Here is an 18164-nt window from a genome sequence, read left to right on the forward strand (position 1 = left end):
AGCTGAAAGTTCCATTTCTCAGCCTCTCTTGAAGGGAGAGGTGATCACATGACATGACTCTGGCCCACAGGATGGGAGCTGAAGTCCTGGATGGGGCTTCCCAGTTTGCTCTGTATCAGGGCTCAGATACCGCTGGTCTGCATCTGCTGTCCTTCACCTTTTCCTTTCCTGAAACCCAGCACAGAGCTGAGGTAGAGCAGGTGTCTTGTGCCCCCACAGTCACAAGGAGGAGGGTGGTTAGCTGAGTGGAGGAAAGACAGAAGGAATCCAACTCCCAGAAGCCCTGGTCTGCCCCTCCTAGATTTTTGGTAACTGGTGGAAAAGTAATTTTTACTTGATTGAGCCACTGTCAGTGGGCTTTTCTGTTACTTCCAGGGGAATTCAATGCTAGCGGACATGAAGGTCATCTTTGGGACTCGCACACAATTAAGGCTGTTACTTCATGCAAAGTCAACATGAACTTGAGTTCCAGAATATGAGGATCCCTTGTCTTTGGGAGCTCTTGATCCCCCACCCTCTCCAACAATGGTAGAAACAAACTGTTCTGTTACTTTCAAGTCCTTGGAGGAGGAGAGAGGCATTGAGCTGGGCCTTTAAGAATAACTAACTCTGTCAGAATGTGGAATGTGAAGGAGGCTGTGCAGGTTTGAGAGAGCCCACGGTGTGTTCCTGTTCTGTTACACATTCAGTGAGATGACCTGGTGGCTTAAAAAAATCGACTGTGCTAAGAATGTTTACCTCAAGGAAGCAGGCAAAAAAAAAAAGGGGGGGGGTGGGGGGGGGAGCAGGCAAATGTTTTGAATCAGGGCTTTCTTTCTTTCTCTCTCTCTCTCTTTTCCTGGACTGCCAGTTAAACATTTACCAACACACCCTTGGAAAGACCAAAGGTTTAGTTTATTAGTTACATAAATATTGTTACATAGCTTCTTGTTTTCCCCAGGCCGTAAATCAGCAGAATCAGAGAGCAGCTGATTTATATGAAACATAGGCTGAAGTCTTAATGTGTCTTTGGGTCTAAGGAGAATCTTAAAAGTTTAGGCTGAAGGCAAAACTAATTTTAAGCTGACTCTGGCTGCACATTTGCCATTTGATCATGCTCCTGTCTCGGCATTCACCTCTTTCCTTCCTCATCATCCTCTCGCCCTCATCCTGTCACAAACCTGGTTCCTTGCCCCATTTGTGTCACCTACAGACGCACCTGACTCAGGGACTGGCACGTGTGTGTGGACACCTGGACACCTGGACAGGTGTGCATGTGTGCATGTGTATGCTGCTGTATGGTCAGAAATCTGTCTTCACATTTCGGATCTATTTTCTTGCACACTGTTGCAGTCAAGTCTTTCCTGCTCCCTTACACTGAGCATAGTCTGGGAAGAATCTCTTTCTAAGAAAAGCCCAGCCATATTCACCCTCAGATCTAGCTCCTTGTTCATGTGGCCGGCAGGCTTAATGGGTTCTAGTCTGTTATGCTGCCTGGTCATTTAGATGAAGAGATGAGAAAGGGAAATTTTCCCTGTGCTTCCAAGTCTTGTGTCCTAGCATCACTTATCATGGAAGCCCTACATTTGGGGATGTTGATATATCCCATCTGTCACCCTAGGACATTCTCCATCCTTTCCTACCCTGCTCTGTGCATGAGTAAAGCTGTGAGGTTATATCATCTGCTGCTCCCTTACCCCTCTGTTTAGCTAATAGAAAATATTAACAAGAAATCAGAGGGAGGGAAGAGAGTGAAGCGAGGGTGTTTGTCCCTCCAGATCCTTCCTGTATGGTCCTGGGTGTGCTGGTGGCATCCCTTAACTGAATGTCATAGCTCTCCAAACAGTTTCTCTCTCTGGGTTCTCTATAATGGGTCTCTCTTCTTATCCCTAAGGTGGGACTAGCCCTGAGATACTACTTACTTGATCCCTTGTGATTGCCCTATAACCTTGTCCACACTTTTGTCAATAATCTCTTTTTTATTAAAGTCTACTAAAATTAGGGGTGTCTGGGTGGCTTAGTCAGTTAAACATCTTATTCTTGGTCTCAGCTCAGGTCTTGATCTCAGGGTCATGAGTTCAAACCCCATATTGGGGTCTGTGCTGGGCGTGAAGCTTACTTTAAAAAATAAAGTCTACTAAAATTATCTAATTTGCTATCTCTTACCTGTTGGAGACCTAACCAATAAAAGGCTTTGCTGAATTGTTAATATAGCTGATTTCTGTTTCCTATTTGGTTGTAGTTAGGTGATGCCTGGCAAATGTTTGGTAAATATCTGTTGACTTAATAAATGATTAAATGAGTGGCAGAGTCAAATTCCACTTCTTTCTCTCCAGACTTATAGTACACAGTTGAAAGTTCACATGTAAAGTGTAGACACTTGATGCAGACTGAGAGCACTAAAGTATGTTGGTTCTGTGGCTCAAGTTTCCAGGGACTTCCGCTTCCATGGGTTTGCCCTAGTGATTTATACCCACCCTGGTTTCCTCCTTCCCAGAGGAACAATATAAAATAATATAAAGAATATCTGAAATATACAATATGGTATGGATGTGATGTCCTTTAAATGAAGAGTAGGGTGATTTCTTCAACTCAAGGACAGAGAAAATGTTCAGGCCACAAGATAAGATATGAACACTGAAAAATTTCACTTGTATAGGTTTTGAAGGAACCACACCGAATGAACCTATAGCTACAAATTATGAATTTATATAGTAGATATGACCTTTATTATAATTAATGTTTTAATTATCATAATATTATTACATATGAGGTAAACTTGATAGAACTGCCTTTTAATTATACCTACGGTTATCAATTTCATGACTGCAGGTTGCAGTGGCTCATGACATTCATTATAATTACATTTCCACTGTGCAAGTGTTAGAGGAACTCCTTCAAGCCATGACATGTGATGTTTCCAACTCTCTGGGACCCTCACTTATGTCTCCAGGGAGATGCCTTCATGGATGGAGCTCAGATAAATGTCAGGAAGAACAGTCCCAAGCTCTCTTACCATGATCCACCTTAAGGAAGTGCTTAGTTGATTATAAACTTGTCCAAACTATAACTTCTTAAGGAGAAGAGTTCCAGAATCTTCCTCCCTGGATTTCCCAGCAGGAGAGCTGTCCAGACTGAGTTGTCATAGTACACTTCCTCTTGGCGCAGAGCTCCCCCTTTGATGATCTCCAGGGCACATTCTTCCTTTGGAGATGCCTCCATGTTGACTATTCCAGAAATGGCATTCATGGCTGTGTCTGAAGAATGACAATAGAAGAGTGGGGTTGTCCAAGACTAGTAGAGTCTACATGATGGAAATTCTGCAGATAGCCACAGCTTCACTGTTAGGGACTATTTGCCAGGGTTTGCTCTACAAGACCCTGTGGGCCCTATCAGAAGACCGGGTATATGTAGGGCCTGCTGGGCAAAGAGAGGCTTAGAGTTAATGTGGGCTCTGTCTTCCTAGATGAAGATTTGTGGGGAGTGCTGTTAGAGGTGATTAATTGAGAGATTTAAATCATGCCTCTCTCTTGGGTATTTTGGTTGAGGTGAGGGAGTAATAAAGGGCAGTAGAATGAGGATAGAAGTTATATCAAGACCCAGTAGCTAATGGAAAGTGTCAGTGGGCAAAGCAGAGTGCTGTATGATAATGCTTTACTAACTTGTAGGAGGAAGAGATGGACAAGAATCCAGGTTTTTGCTTTCTGTCCACAGTAGCCACTTTTATTTGGAAGGAAAATTACCTTATCTTCTCTAAATTTTTATACCCTTCCTGCACAGTTTCTTTCTCTCTTTCTATCTTTGTTTCCCTGTGTGTCTTAATCTCTCTTGTTCTACAACTACTACTCAATTTACTCAATTACTCTTTTTTTTTTTTTAAGTTTATTTATTTTGAGGGAGAAAGAGAGGGAGAGAGATTGTGAGCAGAGGAGGGGCAGAGAGAGAGGGAGAGAGAGAATTCCAAGCAGGCTCCATGCTGTCCCTGTGGAGTCCCACATGGGGCTCAAACCCACGAACCATGAGATTATGACCCGAGCCGAAATCAAGATTCAGGTGCTTAACTGACTGAACTTCCCAAGTGCCCCTCAATTACTCCTTAAATAAGGTTTTTGTATTGAACCTATTTTAGATAAATTTACATTTGGACTACAGACAAATTGTAAAAATTGTACAGAGTATTCCCTTATATCCTTCACTCTCCTTCTCCTAACTATAACATTACACATAACCTCTGTACAATTGTCAAGGTACAATATAATTGGGACAATTTTACTAACTAAAATATAGACCTTATTTTTTTCACTAATATCCTTTTTATGTTCCAGGATCTTAGCTAGGATTACACTTAGTAGTCATTTCTTCTTATTTTCTCTCCAAACTGACAGTTCTTCATTCTTTCTTTGTCCCTCATGGCCTTGATACTTTTGAAGAATATTGATCAATTGTTTTATAGAATGTCCCTCAATTTGGGTTTATCTATTTTTATCTCTTTTTTTAAAGGAAATATTTTAGGGGTGCCTGGGTGGCTCAGTCGGTTAAGTGGCTGACTTCGGCTCGGGTCATGATCTTGCGGTCCGTGAGTTCAAGCCCCGCGTTGGGCTCTGTGCTGACAGCTCAGAGCCTGGAGCCTGTTTCAGATTCTGTGTCTCCCTCTCTCTGACCCTCCCCCATTCATGCTCTGTCTCTCTGTGTCTCAAAAATAAATAAACGTTAAAAAAAATTAAAAAAAAAAAGAAAAGATTTTATTTTTAAGTAATCTCTACGCCCAACATGGGGCTCAAATTTACAACTCCCAGATTAAGAGTCACATGCTCTACTGACTGAGATGGCCAGTGACTCTGTCCATTTTTCTATGATGATTGGAGTCAGGTTATACATTTCTGACAAGTATATCACAAAAATGATGTTGTGTCTTTCCCAGTGCATCACATCAAAGGGTTCATGAGGGGCGCCTGTCTGGCTTAGTCAATAGAGCATGAGACTCTTGATCTCGAGGTTGTTAAGTTTGAGCCCCACACTGGATGTAGAGATTACTTATTAAAAAAAAAAAAAGGTTGGTGGCTCAGTCAACTGAGTGTCTGAGTTCGGCTCAATTCATGGTCTCACGGTTCATGAGTTTGAGCCCTGCATTGGACTTGCTGCTGTCAGCACAGATCCTGCTTCAGGTCATCTGTCTCCCTCTCTCTGCCCCTCCCCTGCTTGTACTCTCTCTCTAAAAATTAAATAAACATTAAAAAAATTAAGAAAAAAAGATTCATGATGTTGATATGTCTTATTACTAGTAATATTATTAAGAATAACAAACTTGTATTCAATAAGCCTCAAATGGGAAAGTAATGGCCGTTGAGTGTCCCTGAGGAAAAAAAGTGTTCAGAATAGGGTCAGGTGATGAGTCTGTTTTCACTTGGCACACTTGGTGGTCAGAATGGAAAGAAGAGTCAAAGAATAGTCAGAGGCTCCACTAGTGACAGAAGTGCTTCATTGCATGGAGAACCACTGCTCTCACTGTTTTTTTGTGCATTACACAGGAGTCAAGGAGTTCAGCACCTTTTTTACCCACAATGGAAACGGCAGAAAATCGTCTGCAAGCTGTTTAATCTACTCTCTTCAACTTACCTGTGTTTATGAGGCCGAGGATACAGAGAGTGATCGATACATTAATCTTGGCCACTGAATGTTCCATCCTGATGGAGGAGAAAAACCCATCCAGGGCAAACTTGCTTGCAGAATAGGGCGCAATAAGTGGACTAGCCATTTTCCCTAAATAATAAGGAAATGGGTTAAGAAGGTGACCCATTTTAGCTTCTTCTGAGATGATCTTTGTTGCATCTGTAGTAGGATTTGTAACCCCTGTGGAGTCCTTTTACCCTTTGAGGCATAGTTTCTCTCTACTCCCTATAGAGATTATCATGCTGTGTTGAATTTCTGAAAGAAAAAAAAAAAAAGATCTTTAAGGTTTCAAAGAAACTCCCCTTGAAGAGTCTGGGTGGGGGATGGGATGGGCTGCAGGAAAGCCTTCACTGAGGAGAGATTGGTTCGATTTTAATAAGGATGGTAAATAAGTGGGACTACAAAACAGCCAGGTAATCCCACAGCTGCTACCTCTGACTCAAGAGAGCTGAGATCCAAGGGTTTAGCAAGAACTCTCTGCCAATACAACAACCAATCATTGATTTACTTTCTATACGAGGGAAATGAAAAACCCTGTCTTTCCTTTTCTTCTTAAAACTATTATTCTTACTTTCATCATCCTGGTTAATTCTCAGTCCGGTTGTTGGGAGGACATGTGGACATATGCCTCATAGGGTGATCTATTCATTATACCCTGTCCAGGAGGAGGGATTAGAAGTGGCCTGAGACCTTAGATTCTTTGCTGAACAAAGAGTTATAACAGCTACTTTGATATTCCTGTCTGCTAATTCTACAATAGGAATAATTTAAGGGTTGATCTCCACTGACTGCCTGAGTATCAGTCATATTTTCTATTCTTGTATGTGGAGTAATTTTGCAATGTATTCTTGACATTGTGAATGATACGTTGTAGAATCTCTGGATTCTGTCATATTCCTCAAAAGAGTATTGAGTTTTGTTTTTGTTTTTTTTTTAGGTGGGCATTTAACTTGCCTGAAATCTAGTGTCTCTTGCAGTAGATTCCAGCTAAAATCTCTGTTGAATTATTTAATCTTAATTGGGCTTCTTGGTAACTGCACTGCCTATGAGTAATTCAGGGGACAAACAGATTTTGAAAGAGTTTACATACAGAATGTGACACTCTTCCACTGTAGCTCTTTCCTTTCCAGGATGTCCCCCTCCACTTTCTGGCTGCTACAGAAATCCTAAACTCTTCTTTCTAGTTCTTCAAAGTAGTAAGATGGCAGATGTCTATTCCAGATACAACATTGATTGTGGCCTACCTTTAGGCATAAGCTATAATATTGGGAAACTCATGTAGTGTCAATTCCTCCTTTCAAGTGTCAACAACTCTCTAGTTTCTGTCAGCTTTTGTTTTTTCTCTCCAGTGCTTTCAGTGGTTGTTTTCTATATTTTGTCCAAAGTTTGATCTGGGGCAGGCCGATATATTAGGTACCTCTCTGCCATTACTGGAATTGGAACCTCTATAAGTTCTCAAATGAAGTTGCTTGCCAAATAAATGAATAAAGAATGGTTCATTCAATAAAGATGCTGGGGAGGTTGGTTAACTCATTGGAAAAAATTGTTAGCTCCTTGTTCTATATCATATATCAAAAAAATTCTAGTTGGAAAAGTATGGCAGACGTTGTCTACCCAATATCCATTCCCTCCCTTAATAATCAAGTTTGATTTTTTCAGGACAGCAATGTGTTCAGATAAAAATATTTACTTCCTCAAGATTCCCTTGCTTTTTTGTGTGTCCATGTGACCTAGTTCTGGCCAATGAGAAATCTAACAGATGGGGTCTCCAGGAAAGATATTGATTTCCTGACAAAATCTGTGGATTCCGGTAGCATGCAGTTTTTACATTTTGCCCTTCTTCTTTCATTCTAAATGTACTTCAGATGTGATGCCTAGAAATGCAGTGGTTGTTTTTGAACTTGAGGAAAAGCTACATATTAAGGATTATAGAACAGAAACATGGAATGAGATTGGATTCTTGAAGATCTAATGAGTCCACCAAACCAACCCTGAAGTTATGACCTGAGAAAAAGGAACCCCTATTTAGTGTTAAGTGATTGTAAGTGGAGTTTTTGTTAAATGTGTAGCAGAATGCATCTTCTGACTGATAAAAAATAATTTAATCAGGAAAGAATAATATAGGTGAGCATTTATCAGATCCTTGGTTATGAAAGATCTTTCTAACAGAAAAGTAAAAAAAAATATGTAAAGGTAAAGAATATTTAATAATATAAAATGTAAAAGTTCTGTATGTGAAAGCAATAACTAATAATATAACTATAAAGGTTAAGGGTAAATGATAAACTAGAAAACAATTTAGAACATAGTAGACAGACAAAAGCTTAATATCTTCAATACAAATATCTTCAATTCTTATTTTTTAAGGTGCAATTTTATTTATTTATTTATTTATTTATTTATTTATTTATTTATTTATTTATCTCATGACTTGATCATGACCTGAGCTGAAATCAAGAGTCAGAGGCTTAACTGACTGAGCCATCCAGGCATCCCAAACTTCAATTCGTAGTGTATTAACTCTTAAAAAAAAAATACAAACAAATATTTTTAGGGAACCACTCCAACTCTATTCTCAATCATGAGTTTTGGCTTGGTATGACTCTACAGCCAAGTTCCAGGAATGGGTGTGTGGCACAAGATGTCCATCCAGAGTATTTGATACCACTATGTTGTTGACTAGTCTAGGACTAGATCAAGACTCCATCAGGGCTGCAGGACACATTGTTGGTTGTGTAACCAGAATTTATTTAGTTCCCCCTTCTTCCTCCGTAACAGAACCCCAGTTGAGTTCATGTTTCCACCTGTTCTAGAGACTACTGGCATTCTCTCTGTATCTTTTGCTCTTCTTCTTTAGTAGTGTAATCTGTGATGTGTATCTGGGCAAATAGTTATCTGGGATAAAGTCCACATTTCTCAGCTTTTTTCAGCCAGATGTTGCCAAATGACTAAGTGTTGTCCAGTGGGTTGTAAACAGAAATGTATCATGTGATTTCTGGGATATGTCCTTAAAGACAGAAATCAGTCTCTTCCTTCCATTCCTTCTTCCTTCTTGGTGCCTGAAGGTGGGTATGATGGCTGTGGCTCCAGAACTATCTAGAACCATGAAGTGGAAGCCACATGTTGAGAACAGCAGAGCATTGAGAGAAGAGGGAAACTGGGTGACCATGGAGCCTCCATCCTAGCCCTACCTCCGGATTAATGCCTACCTCCAGACTTGATTTACCTTTTAACTTATTTAATCTACTGCTATTTTAAGTTTTCTGAATTAGAGAGCTGAACCTAATCCTTACTGATAGTACTTCTTATGATGCCCATGTTCCAAAAGAAAGTTGATACTGTTTCTAACTCTAGGGGTGGGCTTATATAATTGATTTAATCCAATCTTCTGGCCCATAATTGATACAGAAATGGGCATTTGGCCAATTTTGGCCAATGTGACTTGAGGAGAATTTTGTTGGAGGGTCTGAGAAAATCCTTTCTTATTCTGGGAGAGTTTCTTAAAGTAGCATTTTGTTTCTCTTCTACTGGACACTTTTGTGCTTGGATATGGGGGCTAGAATTGCTACAGCTATCTTACTATCAGCCTAGGGATGAAGTCACACATGGAAGGAAGCAGAGCCAAGAGAATCATGGGGGCATTGAACTTGAGCCAAGTCAACTGTGAAGCCCATCCTAAATCTGGACTTCCAGTTATGTCAAAAATGTTTCCTATTATTTAAGCTAAAAATAGACCCAAATTATTTCTATGAGTAGCATAGTGGTTGAAAGTATGAGTTTGACAGTCAAATGACCTGGGTGTGAATCCCAAGTATGCCATTTCTTAGCTGTCATATGTGGATAATAATACTGCTAAGCTGAAATAATCCATGTAATATGCCTAGCACAAACTCTGGCACATAGAAAGCATTTAGTAAATGCTATTGTTATTAGTATTCATGTTTCAAATTAGTGAGAAAAGTAGAAGCTACTCAGAAGACTATGTTGGGACAAGTAGCTAGCTACTTGGTGAAAAGAAAAGTGCCCTTGGGATAAAAGAATTTAAATTATATTAGAGAGTATACATGGAAAGTAAAATAAAAAAATATGGGTCAATGTATGATCTCAAGGTAAAAGCTACTGTTTTTTGTTTGTTTTGTTTGTTTGTTTGTTTGTTTGTTTGTTTGTTTAGAAGGGGATGGGGCAGAGGGAGAGAGACAGAAAATCTTAAGCAGGCTCCACAACCAGTGCAGAGCCTAATTCAGGGCTTGATCCCATGACCCTGAGTTCATGACCTGAGCTGAAATCAAGAGTGAGCCACTCAACTGACTGAGCCACCCAGGTGCCCCAAGAGCTACTTTTTAAAGCATGAAATCAAAGGCATACATTATGAAGGAATATATAAATGGGTTCAAATATATACAATTTAAAAGGCTTCAGTATTCTAGAAATGCTCACCATTGCCCTCCTAGACACATCACCTTCACAAAGATTTTGCCTTTCCAGGGGCACCTGTGTGGTTCAGTAGGTTAAGCATCAGACTCTTGATTTTGGCTCAGGTCATGATCTCATGGTTCATGAGTTTGAGCCCCGCATCGGGCTCTGTACTGACAGTGAGGAGCCTGCTTGGGATTCCCTGTCTCCCTCTCTCTCTGCTCCTCCCCTGCTCCCTCCTTCTCTCTCTCTCTCTCTCTCTCTCTCTCTCTCTCTCTCTCTCTCACACACACACACACACACACAAATAAATAAACATTTACATATTTAAAAAAAGGAAACAACATTCCTAAATTTATAAAAAAAAAAAAAAAGATTTTGCCTTCCCAGCCATGGGGGGAGGTCAGGCCAGTAATAGTTAATGTACACAATCACTTGAACATACATTTTAGTCTCTCTCTCAAGAAATTGAAATAAGTGGTGCAAGGGTTTTAATTAGCTGCTGTTGGATTTTGAACTAAAAAGTCGTGTAAGTTTGGGACTGGGGTAGCCATCTCTAGCCATTGAAAAGAATAAACAAACAGACGAGCAGACAAACAAAATAAACACAAAAGTTGGAGTTAAATAGGAGCTAATATGTATGTAGCTCTTATGTGCTAGTCTCAAGGCTAAATAATTGCCTAAAGCTGCATGGTTAATGAGTCGGAGAACCAGGAGCCAAATCAGGATTCAAATTTGACTCTAGTGGCCAACAATTTCAAGCAGTAGCTGACATTTCCTCAACAGAAGCACTGTTCTTTTTCTTTTTTTTTTTAAATCTTAATCCCAGCCTAGTTAACATACAGTTATAGTAGTTTCAAGTGTACAATACAGTGATTCAACAATCCTATATATCACTCAGGAAGAAGCCACTGTTCTTTATCTGAATATTTTTGGGGAGCCACATGTAGAAATCAGCCATCCTGAGTTGGTGAAGATTCTCTGCTTGACCATTAAGACCCTAAATAGGCAAAATTTATGAATAGCAAAATTATTTTCACTTCTAAGCTGACAGATGAGGCTACCCATAAGTAGAGAGGGCTAGTCACTACCTGTCCCTTTGTGTTAGTTTCCCAGGCCTGCCATAACAACAAATTATCACAAACTTGGTGGCTTGAGGCAACAAAAATTTATTCTGTCACAGTTCTGGAGACTAGAAGTCCAAAACCAAGGTATCAGCAGGAACACATTCCCTCTAAAAGCTCAAGTGGAGAATCCTTCCTTGTCTGCTTTTAATGTAATGTCATGTAAGCTTTTATTTTTTATTTTTTTTAATTTTTTTTCAATGTTTATTTATTTTTGGGACAGAGAGAGACAGAGCATGAACGGGGGAGGGGCAGAGAGAGAGGGAGACACAGAATTGGAAATAGGCTCCAGGCTCTGAGCCATCAGCCCAGAGCCTGACGCGGGGCTCGAACTCACGGACCACGAGATCATGACCTGGCTGAAGTCGGACGCTTAACCGACTGCGCCACCTAGGCGCCCCTCATGTAAGCTTTTAATGTCTGCTCCCAATCTTTGGCATTCCTTGGCTTACAGAGGCATCGTTCTATTCTCTGCCTCCATCTTCACATGGACTTCTCCAATTTTGTGTGTGTTGTACTCTTCTTATTAGGATACTTGCCACTGGATTTAGGCCCACCCATATAACCTGGGATGATCTCATCTTGAGATCCTTACCTTTATTATGTCTGTAAAGACCTTTTTTCCAAATAAGGTCATATTCACAGGTTCCAGGTTGACATATCAGCCCACTATACCCTTCTTGATATTAAAAAAGATGTTGACTGTGGCATTTTATGTATCTTTCCAGGTAGCAACAGGGATGAAGAAGCAAGAGACCATGTGAACCCCCAGTCTGAATTCCTGTAGCAGTAATTTTTGTCTTACTAAGGGAACTTAAGTATATCCCATTTTCTGTCTTTAAGTATGTCTTAGACTGTGCTCAAAGTACAAAAAAGATTCTGAATTGTTTTGCAGGAGAAATGGAGAGATTTTGGTTTTGGTGGTGGTACTTTGTTTGTTTGTTTGTTCCAGGGAGGAGGGTGAGAGAAGAGAGAAAGGGAAAGGGGAAGAAAGGAGAGAGGGAGAGAAGCAGCCAGACATGGCAGAAAACTTCCTGAAAAATTCACCAGATAGATGCATGGCTTAAAAAGACATTTTTAGGAGCTCCTGGATGGCTCAGTCGGTTAAGTGAATGACTTTGGCTCAGGTCATGATCTCATGGTTTGTGAGTTCAAGTCCTATATTGGGCTCTGTGCTGTCAGCACAGAGCCTGCTTCAGATCCTCTGTCCCCCTCTCTCTCTGCCCCTCCCCTGCTCATGCACGCTTTCTCTGTCTAAAAAAAGTTAAATAAGTATTTAAAAAAATAAAAATTAAATTAAAAAAATATTTTTAAATGGTGAAGAAAAATACTGAATTATTAGACAAGGATCAAGATTGGACAAAGACTGTTGAAAAATTGTTAACCTTTATTATGAAAGCTATGCATTAGGTACAGGGTAACATAAATACCAATGGGAACTGTCAGTTTCTCAGCTGAAGACTGCATCATTATAACCATATTTTATCTCTCAAATTTTGTGAGTTGCCATTGATGGGCAAACCTTTAAACCAGTAGTTCTCAAATTCAAATATGGAGAGATGAGGCACCTGGCTGTCTCAGTTGGTAGAGCATTCAACTCTTGATCTTGGGGTTATAAGCTTGATCCCCACATGGGGTGTAGAGATTACTTAAACATAGTAAAATCTTTTTTTATTTTTTTTTATTTTTTTAAAATTTTTTTTTTTCAACATTTATTTATTTTTGGGACAGAGAGAGACAGAGCATGAACGGGGGAGGGGCAGAGAGAGAGGGAGACACAGAATCGGAAACAGGCTCCAGGCTCTGAGCCATCAGCCCAGAGCCTGACGCGGGGCTCGAACTCACGGACCGCGAGATCGTGACCTGGCTGAAGTCGGACGCTTAACCGACTGCGCCACCCAGGCGCCCCAAACATAGTAAAATCTTAAAAAAAAAAAAAACCAAGTCTACAGAGAACCTGCAGATTTGAGTCCACTCCCTCCCCAGAGTCTTCTAGTCTGTATGCTGGGGTAGAGGGCTATGCTGAAGGGTTCAGTAGGAAAGAGGGTCTTTATCAATAAACCATACTTATGGTGGGAGGAGGAGATTCATGATGACATAAGCTCCTTAAACCTGATCTAGGAATTCCCAGAAGAAATGGGGAGGGGAGGTCTTTGGAAGGGGCTAAAGTCTTATGACAATAGTTGGGTGAGCTGTCATTAAATTATGAGTCATTGTGTCTCTTTAAAGCCCAAGCTAGTATGGCTTGGTCCCAAATCTAAACTCGATATTCAGGTGAAAAAAAAGATATTAGACTAACCAGGAAACTTCAAACTTTACCTCTAGGAGGTAGGTTGTGAACTCTGCTCTGATGAAAGAAGGTACAGAAGGGCCAGGAAGGTGAGGGAATAGCTTGTACAAGGACTAGAGGTGGGGATGAGTTAGTTATAATGACAAGCTAGTAGAACAAGAAAAATAATAACACTTTATTACATTTTCTCCTCTTTAGAAATATAGGCTTTAAGCACTTGTCCAAAACCAATAGGGCCTGATGTGTTATGGAATTCAGATTTTTTTTAAGTTTATTTATTTTGAGATAAAATAAAGAGAGAATCCCAGACAGGCTCCACACCATCAGTGCAGAGCCCAATTCAGGGCTCAAATCCATGAACTGTGAGATCATGACCTGAGCCAAAGTTGGGCACTCAACCAACTGAGCCACCCAGGCGCCCTAGAAATTCAGAATTATTTTTGGATTTTAGGAGGTGGTATGGGGCTTATACTGTATATTACATAACACTTCCAGTAGGGTCTGGGGAGGCATGCTGCAAGCAAACACATTATAATTTCTTCAGTAAAATATTTGAAAGTTCACACTGAGATAAAGGCTTTAAGGCTTCCCTTCAGTTCAAGTTAAATTAAGTACAGAGAATTAATTATGGGGGGAAATCCTTAGTATTCAGAGCTTTCCTCACCCATAGCTTATTGGGTTTTGGAATTGCAGATAAAGGATTTTGTGAACCAGTCTAGGCTCACTAAAGGAAAGTTGAAACTAGTCAAAGAGTAGAAAAAAGAGAATAGAAGTGAGGAAAATCTCCTAGGTTCTCACTATTCCAAAACAACCTTGGTGCATTTGTTAAAGTCTGTTTTCTATTCACGCAGCTGTTCTTAAACATTTTCCCATATATCACTCCTTTGCTTGTGTGAGGAAATCTCTGCATTCTGTCCTATGTAAAATATATTTTGAAGTTTCAGAAAGCTGAAAAGGGCAGTGCCTCTCTAAAAACCCAGATTTTTATTTTTTAGAAAGGTTCTCTGAGGCTCTGGACAAGATGGAATAAATCACATGTAACAGGATGTTAAAAATTGACTTCTCCTGCTCTAGTTGTAACTGAGGTTCAAAGGCCTAGAACATAGTAACTGGCCAATGCTTCCATCTTCTGAGGGGAGGTTCCAGATTGCCTGTGTCCTTACCCAGCTTGTGGTAACACAGATAAGCAAGAGAACCAAAAATCCAGAACAACAATGTGGTTGCAACATGTATACTAACCATCCTGAGGGAAAGAAGGGCTGAAGGCGAAGAGGACAGAGGGAATGGAGTAGGGAGAGGAAACGAGCAATGTCTCAGCCATCTTCCAAGAAGGAAGGTGGGCCTTCCCCTCATGTCCATCCTCGTGAGAGGAACTCTAAGGGTGCCTCATGGAGACCTTGTCCCTGGGAGTTTGTGGGGGCACCAAGGACTGGGGAGCCACCCCAGAGGCTCTGGTTATTATGGGCAAGGCCACCATGGAGCTGGTGCAGATTGTCATACACAAGGGAACTCCCTGTAGGATGCCTGACATCCAGCCCACACTCTCCTCACCACCCTATGGGCTTTGTCCTGGGGCCTGTCCCTTCTTCCCCAGAGTCATTTCCAATCCTGTCCCAAAGGACAGCCGCAAGTGGTGCATGTATCCTCCTGTATTCCCACTGTGTTCCCAGGGCCTGAGGGAAATAAATCACATAGGCAACTTCTGCTCAGATCACAAGGAGAGCTAACAGTGTTCCAGCAGGGGCTTCCAAAGGACCCACAAAAACATCCAATGCAAGAGTCAGATTTGGTCATCCTCCTAGGTCAGAAAGCATGAACTTTGAACATTTGCTGTGGCCAAAGTTTAGTGGTATATTCGCCAGGTGCCAGTCAAGTAAGACCTTACCTATCCTGAACCTCCCTTCATCCCCATGTGCCCTATTTTCTTTTAAACAAGAGGGGCCAGAGGGGGCCTGGTAAGCAGGGAGGAGATAGGGAATGGAAGGAAGAGCTGAGCCCATTTCTCTTTCCTACCCGGGAGCTTGATGAGGGGAGAGAAGCTTCAGTTAAATTACTTGTGGCCAGACATTTTAACTACCGAAGTGAGACTTTTTTTGAGACTGGAAGCAGCCAGAGGATCTTTTATTATCCTAGAGTGTGTCTGTCCACCCACAATCACATGCAGGTTCAGGGATGAGCTAACCCACAGAATGGGTCTGAGGGAAAGAATAAAGTTGTTTTCTGATTGCAGCCTATGAGATTCACTTGTTCAACTAGCAGTTAAAAAATATGCCAGAGTATGAGCTTAATTGAATCAAATGAGCAAGTAAATAAATGTACTAATTTGCATGAAGCGGTCATGAAAGTTAGGGTGGAGAAGGCTGGGTGCTTCTGCTCAAGGTTAGGTTTTGTTTACGTGGGGAGAATGGAGCCATCCCAGCAGAATAGATACATGTCGTCTCAATTTCTCTCCTGGGAAGTTTTAGACCACAAGGAAACAGAGCTCTGGTGATCATATTTTCTGAAGCAAAATATGGGACATGGAGTCTGACAAGTAAGAGTGCAGACTTGGTGATGAATGGGACATACTGTTTGCAATTAGCTCTGTCCCAGAAACGCTGGGACTTAGCCACTGTAGAAACAGCAAGAACCAGAGGGCTGGCAGCTAAGCTGTGCGCTGGAGCTTGTTAGCTGAGAAGAAGAGGTCAAAAGCAGGCCTCAGTGCTTTTGTTCATCCACTCCACACCCTCCATCCCCAACTGCCCTGCTGAGATTTTGAAATTACAGTATTTCCATTTCAAAGGCAGATTTTAAACTGCCTGAACTGAGAGCTCAGAAGAAAGTGTGCAGGATTGAAAAGCTTCATTTCTGCCTGCCTTCAGACTTTCAGAGTGACCCCAGGCAAATGTGCCACATCTTCTACTGAGCGAGCCCCAACTTGGGGTTCACCACGCCCTGATGGCTTTGAGGCAGGGAACTCATCCTGGATCCTGCCCCTTCTATCCAGCCTTTCCTAAAAATATTTCCTTAGCTGGGCCCCTCAGGGTCTAACCTCTTTTGTTGCTTGGGTTGAATCGGGGTCTCAAGATAAACCCATCTTCCTCCTCCAGGCTTTGGAGAACCTGAGGTATCATTGTTAGCATTAAGACAGCCCACAATCCATCCAGTGGTAATTGAAGCAATGGGAATGGGTGGGAATGCCCAGGAAGAGTATTTTGAGCAAAAAGAGAAGAGGGCTCAGGATGGAAAGAATCTTAAGGAAACCAACAGTAAGACTTTGAGGGGGATGAGGAGAACTAAGGTGAGGCACGCAGGGCAGCCAGAGGACATGACACCCAGTGGGGGGTGTTTGGGCTGAACACAAAAGAAGAATGTATAGTGTTGAAACAGTGCAAAATGCTGCAGAGATAAGTAAGATAAAATCTGTTACTAGGTTGTGCAAGATGATTTTGGCAAGAGCTTTCCTGCGCAGGCCATGAAATGTGGCTCCTGCTGTCGTGAGCATCAGCACGTCTTCCAAGATGAGAACAAAAGAGATTTTAAGAGCCCCCAGAGTTGAAGGGTGGCCCCAGCTAGTTCCACCAGCATTACCTAATCACCCATATCCAGCCTACATAGTTGTGTTTGGAAAAGGGAGAATTGTCACTGTCTTATATGCTCATCCACTGAGGGTCAGGGAGACAGTTGCATTCCCTTCACCGTAAGCCCCACAAAAGGAGCTTTAAGATTATTTAGCCACCTTTGCAAGTGTCCAGTGGAGTTTGGGAACTAGTTGGGTGCATTGTGGGATCAAATATATCAATAAGCAGCAGGTTTCTCAGACACCAAATGTGGAGCCTGTAGAGGGGGAGTTGGCCTGGAGTCATCTGCCCAGGGATGGTGGGGTGGCCTGGGCCAAGGGGGATGGGCTGATCAAAACCTAGAAGCTGAGGAAGAAGCTGAGAGGAGTGAGCTGGAGGAAGTACTAGCATGTTTCCTGCAGGGGATCTCCAAGGAACCCACGAGAAAGCCCCACAAAATCCATCCTCATATGTCATCCAAGTCACTAGACCCCTAGGATGGGGATTTTTTTTTTCTCTTTTGAAATAATTCCAAACTTACAGAAGAGTTGCAAGAATAGTACAAATGACCTCCCCCACTCTTTCTGAACCATTTGAGAGTAATTGCTGTAATTGAGGTAATCGCCAATCCAATGTCCCACCACCCCTGAGTATGTTAGTGTGCATTTCCTACATATAGGGACATTCTCAGACATAACCACAATGCAACTATCAAAATGTGGAAAGTCATTTATTGGTTTCCTAGACCTGCCGTAACAAATTACTACAAGCTAGCTGACTTCAGGCAACAGAAATTTATTCTTTCACAGTTCTGCAGACTAGAAGTCTGAAATGAAGGTGTTGGTAGGGCTGTACTCTTTCTAAAGGCTCTAGGGGAGGGAGGGAGAATCCTCCCTTGATTCTAGCTTCCAGTGGCTTTCAGCATCCCTCTTGGCTATATCGCTCCAAACTCTGCCTCTATCTTCACCCCACTATCTCCTTCTATGTCTTCTCTTCTGTCTCTTACAAGGACACTTGCCATTGGATTTAGAGCCCACCCAGGTCATCCAGGATGATCTCATGTCAAGATCCTTAACTTAATTACAGTTGCAATGACCCTTTTTCCAAGTAACATCACATACACAGGTTTGGGGAGTTAGGACATAGACC

At 41.6% G+C, this 18164-nt stretch overlaps 1 protein-coding gene across 7 annotated transcripts in view; it reads right to left on the reverse strand.

Moving 5' to 3' along the window:
- Positions 1-2692: 2692 nt before the first annotated feature.
- Positions 2693-18164, reverse strand: part of HSD11B1 (hydroxysteroid 11-beta dehydrogenase 1) — a 56091-nt gene continuing 40619 nt past the window's right edge. For 6 of the 7 annotated variants that reach the window (XM_047840380.1, XM_047840376.1, XM_047840377.1 and 3 more), the window contains 2 exons: positions 5596-5739; positions 2693-3236 (listed from right to left, as the gene is read on the reverse strand). In XM_047840380.1, the coding sequence (XP_047696336.1) occupies positions 3019-3236; positions 5596-5739 (362 nt within the window). In that variant the 3' untranslated portion in view covers positions 2693-3018. The other variant, XM_047840382.1, reaches the window with a different exon arrangement.

The sequence above is a fragment of the Prionailurus viverrinus genome, chromosome F1 (genome assembly GCF_022837055.1).
Source record: "Prionailurus viverrinus isolate Anna chromosome F1, UM_Priviv_1.0, whole genome shotgun sequence".
In the NCBI taxonomy this organism is placed as follows: domain Eukaryota; kingdom Metazoa; phylum Chordata; class Mammalia; order Carnivora; family Felidae; genus Prionailurus; species Prionailurus viverrinus.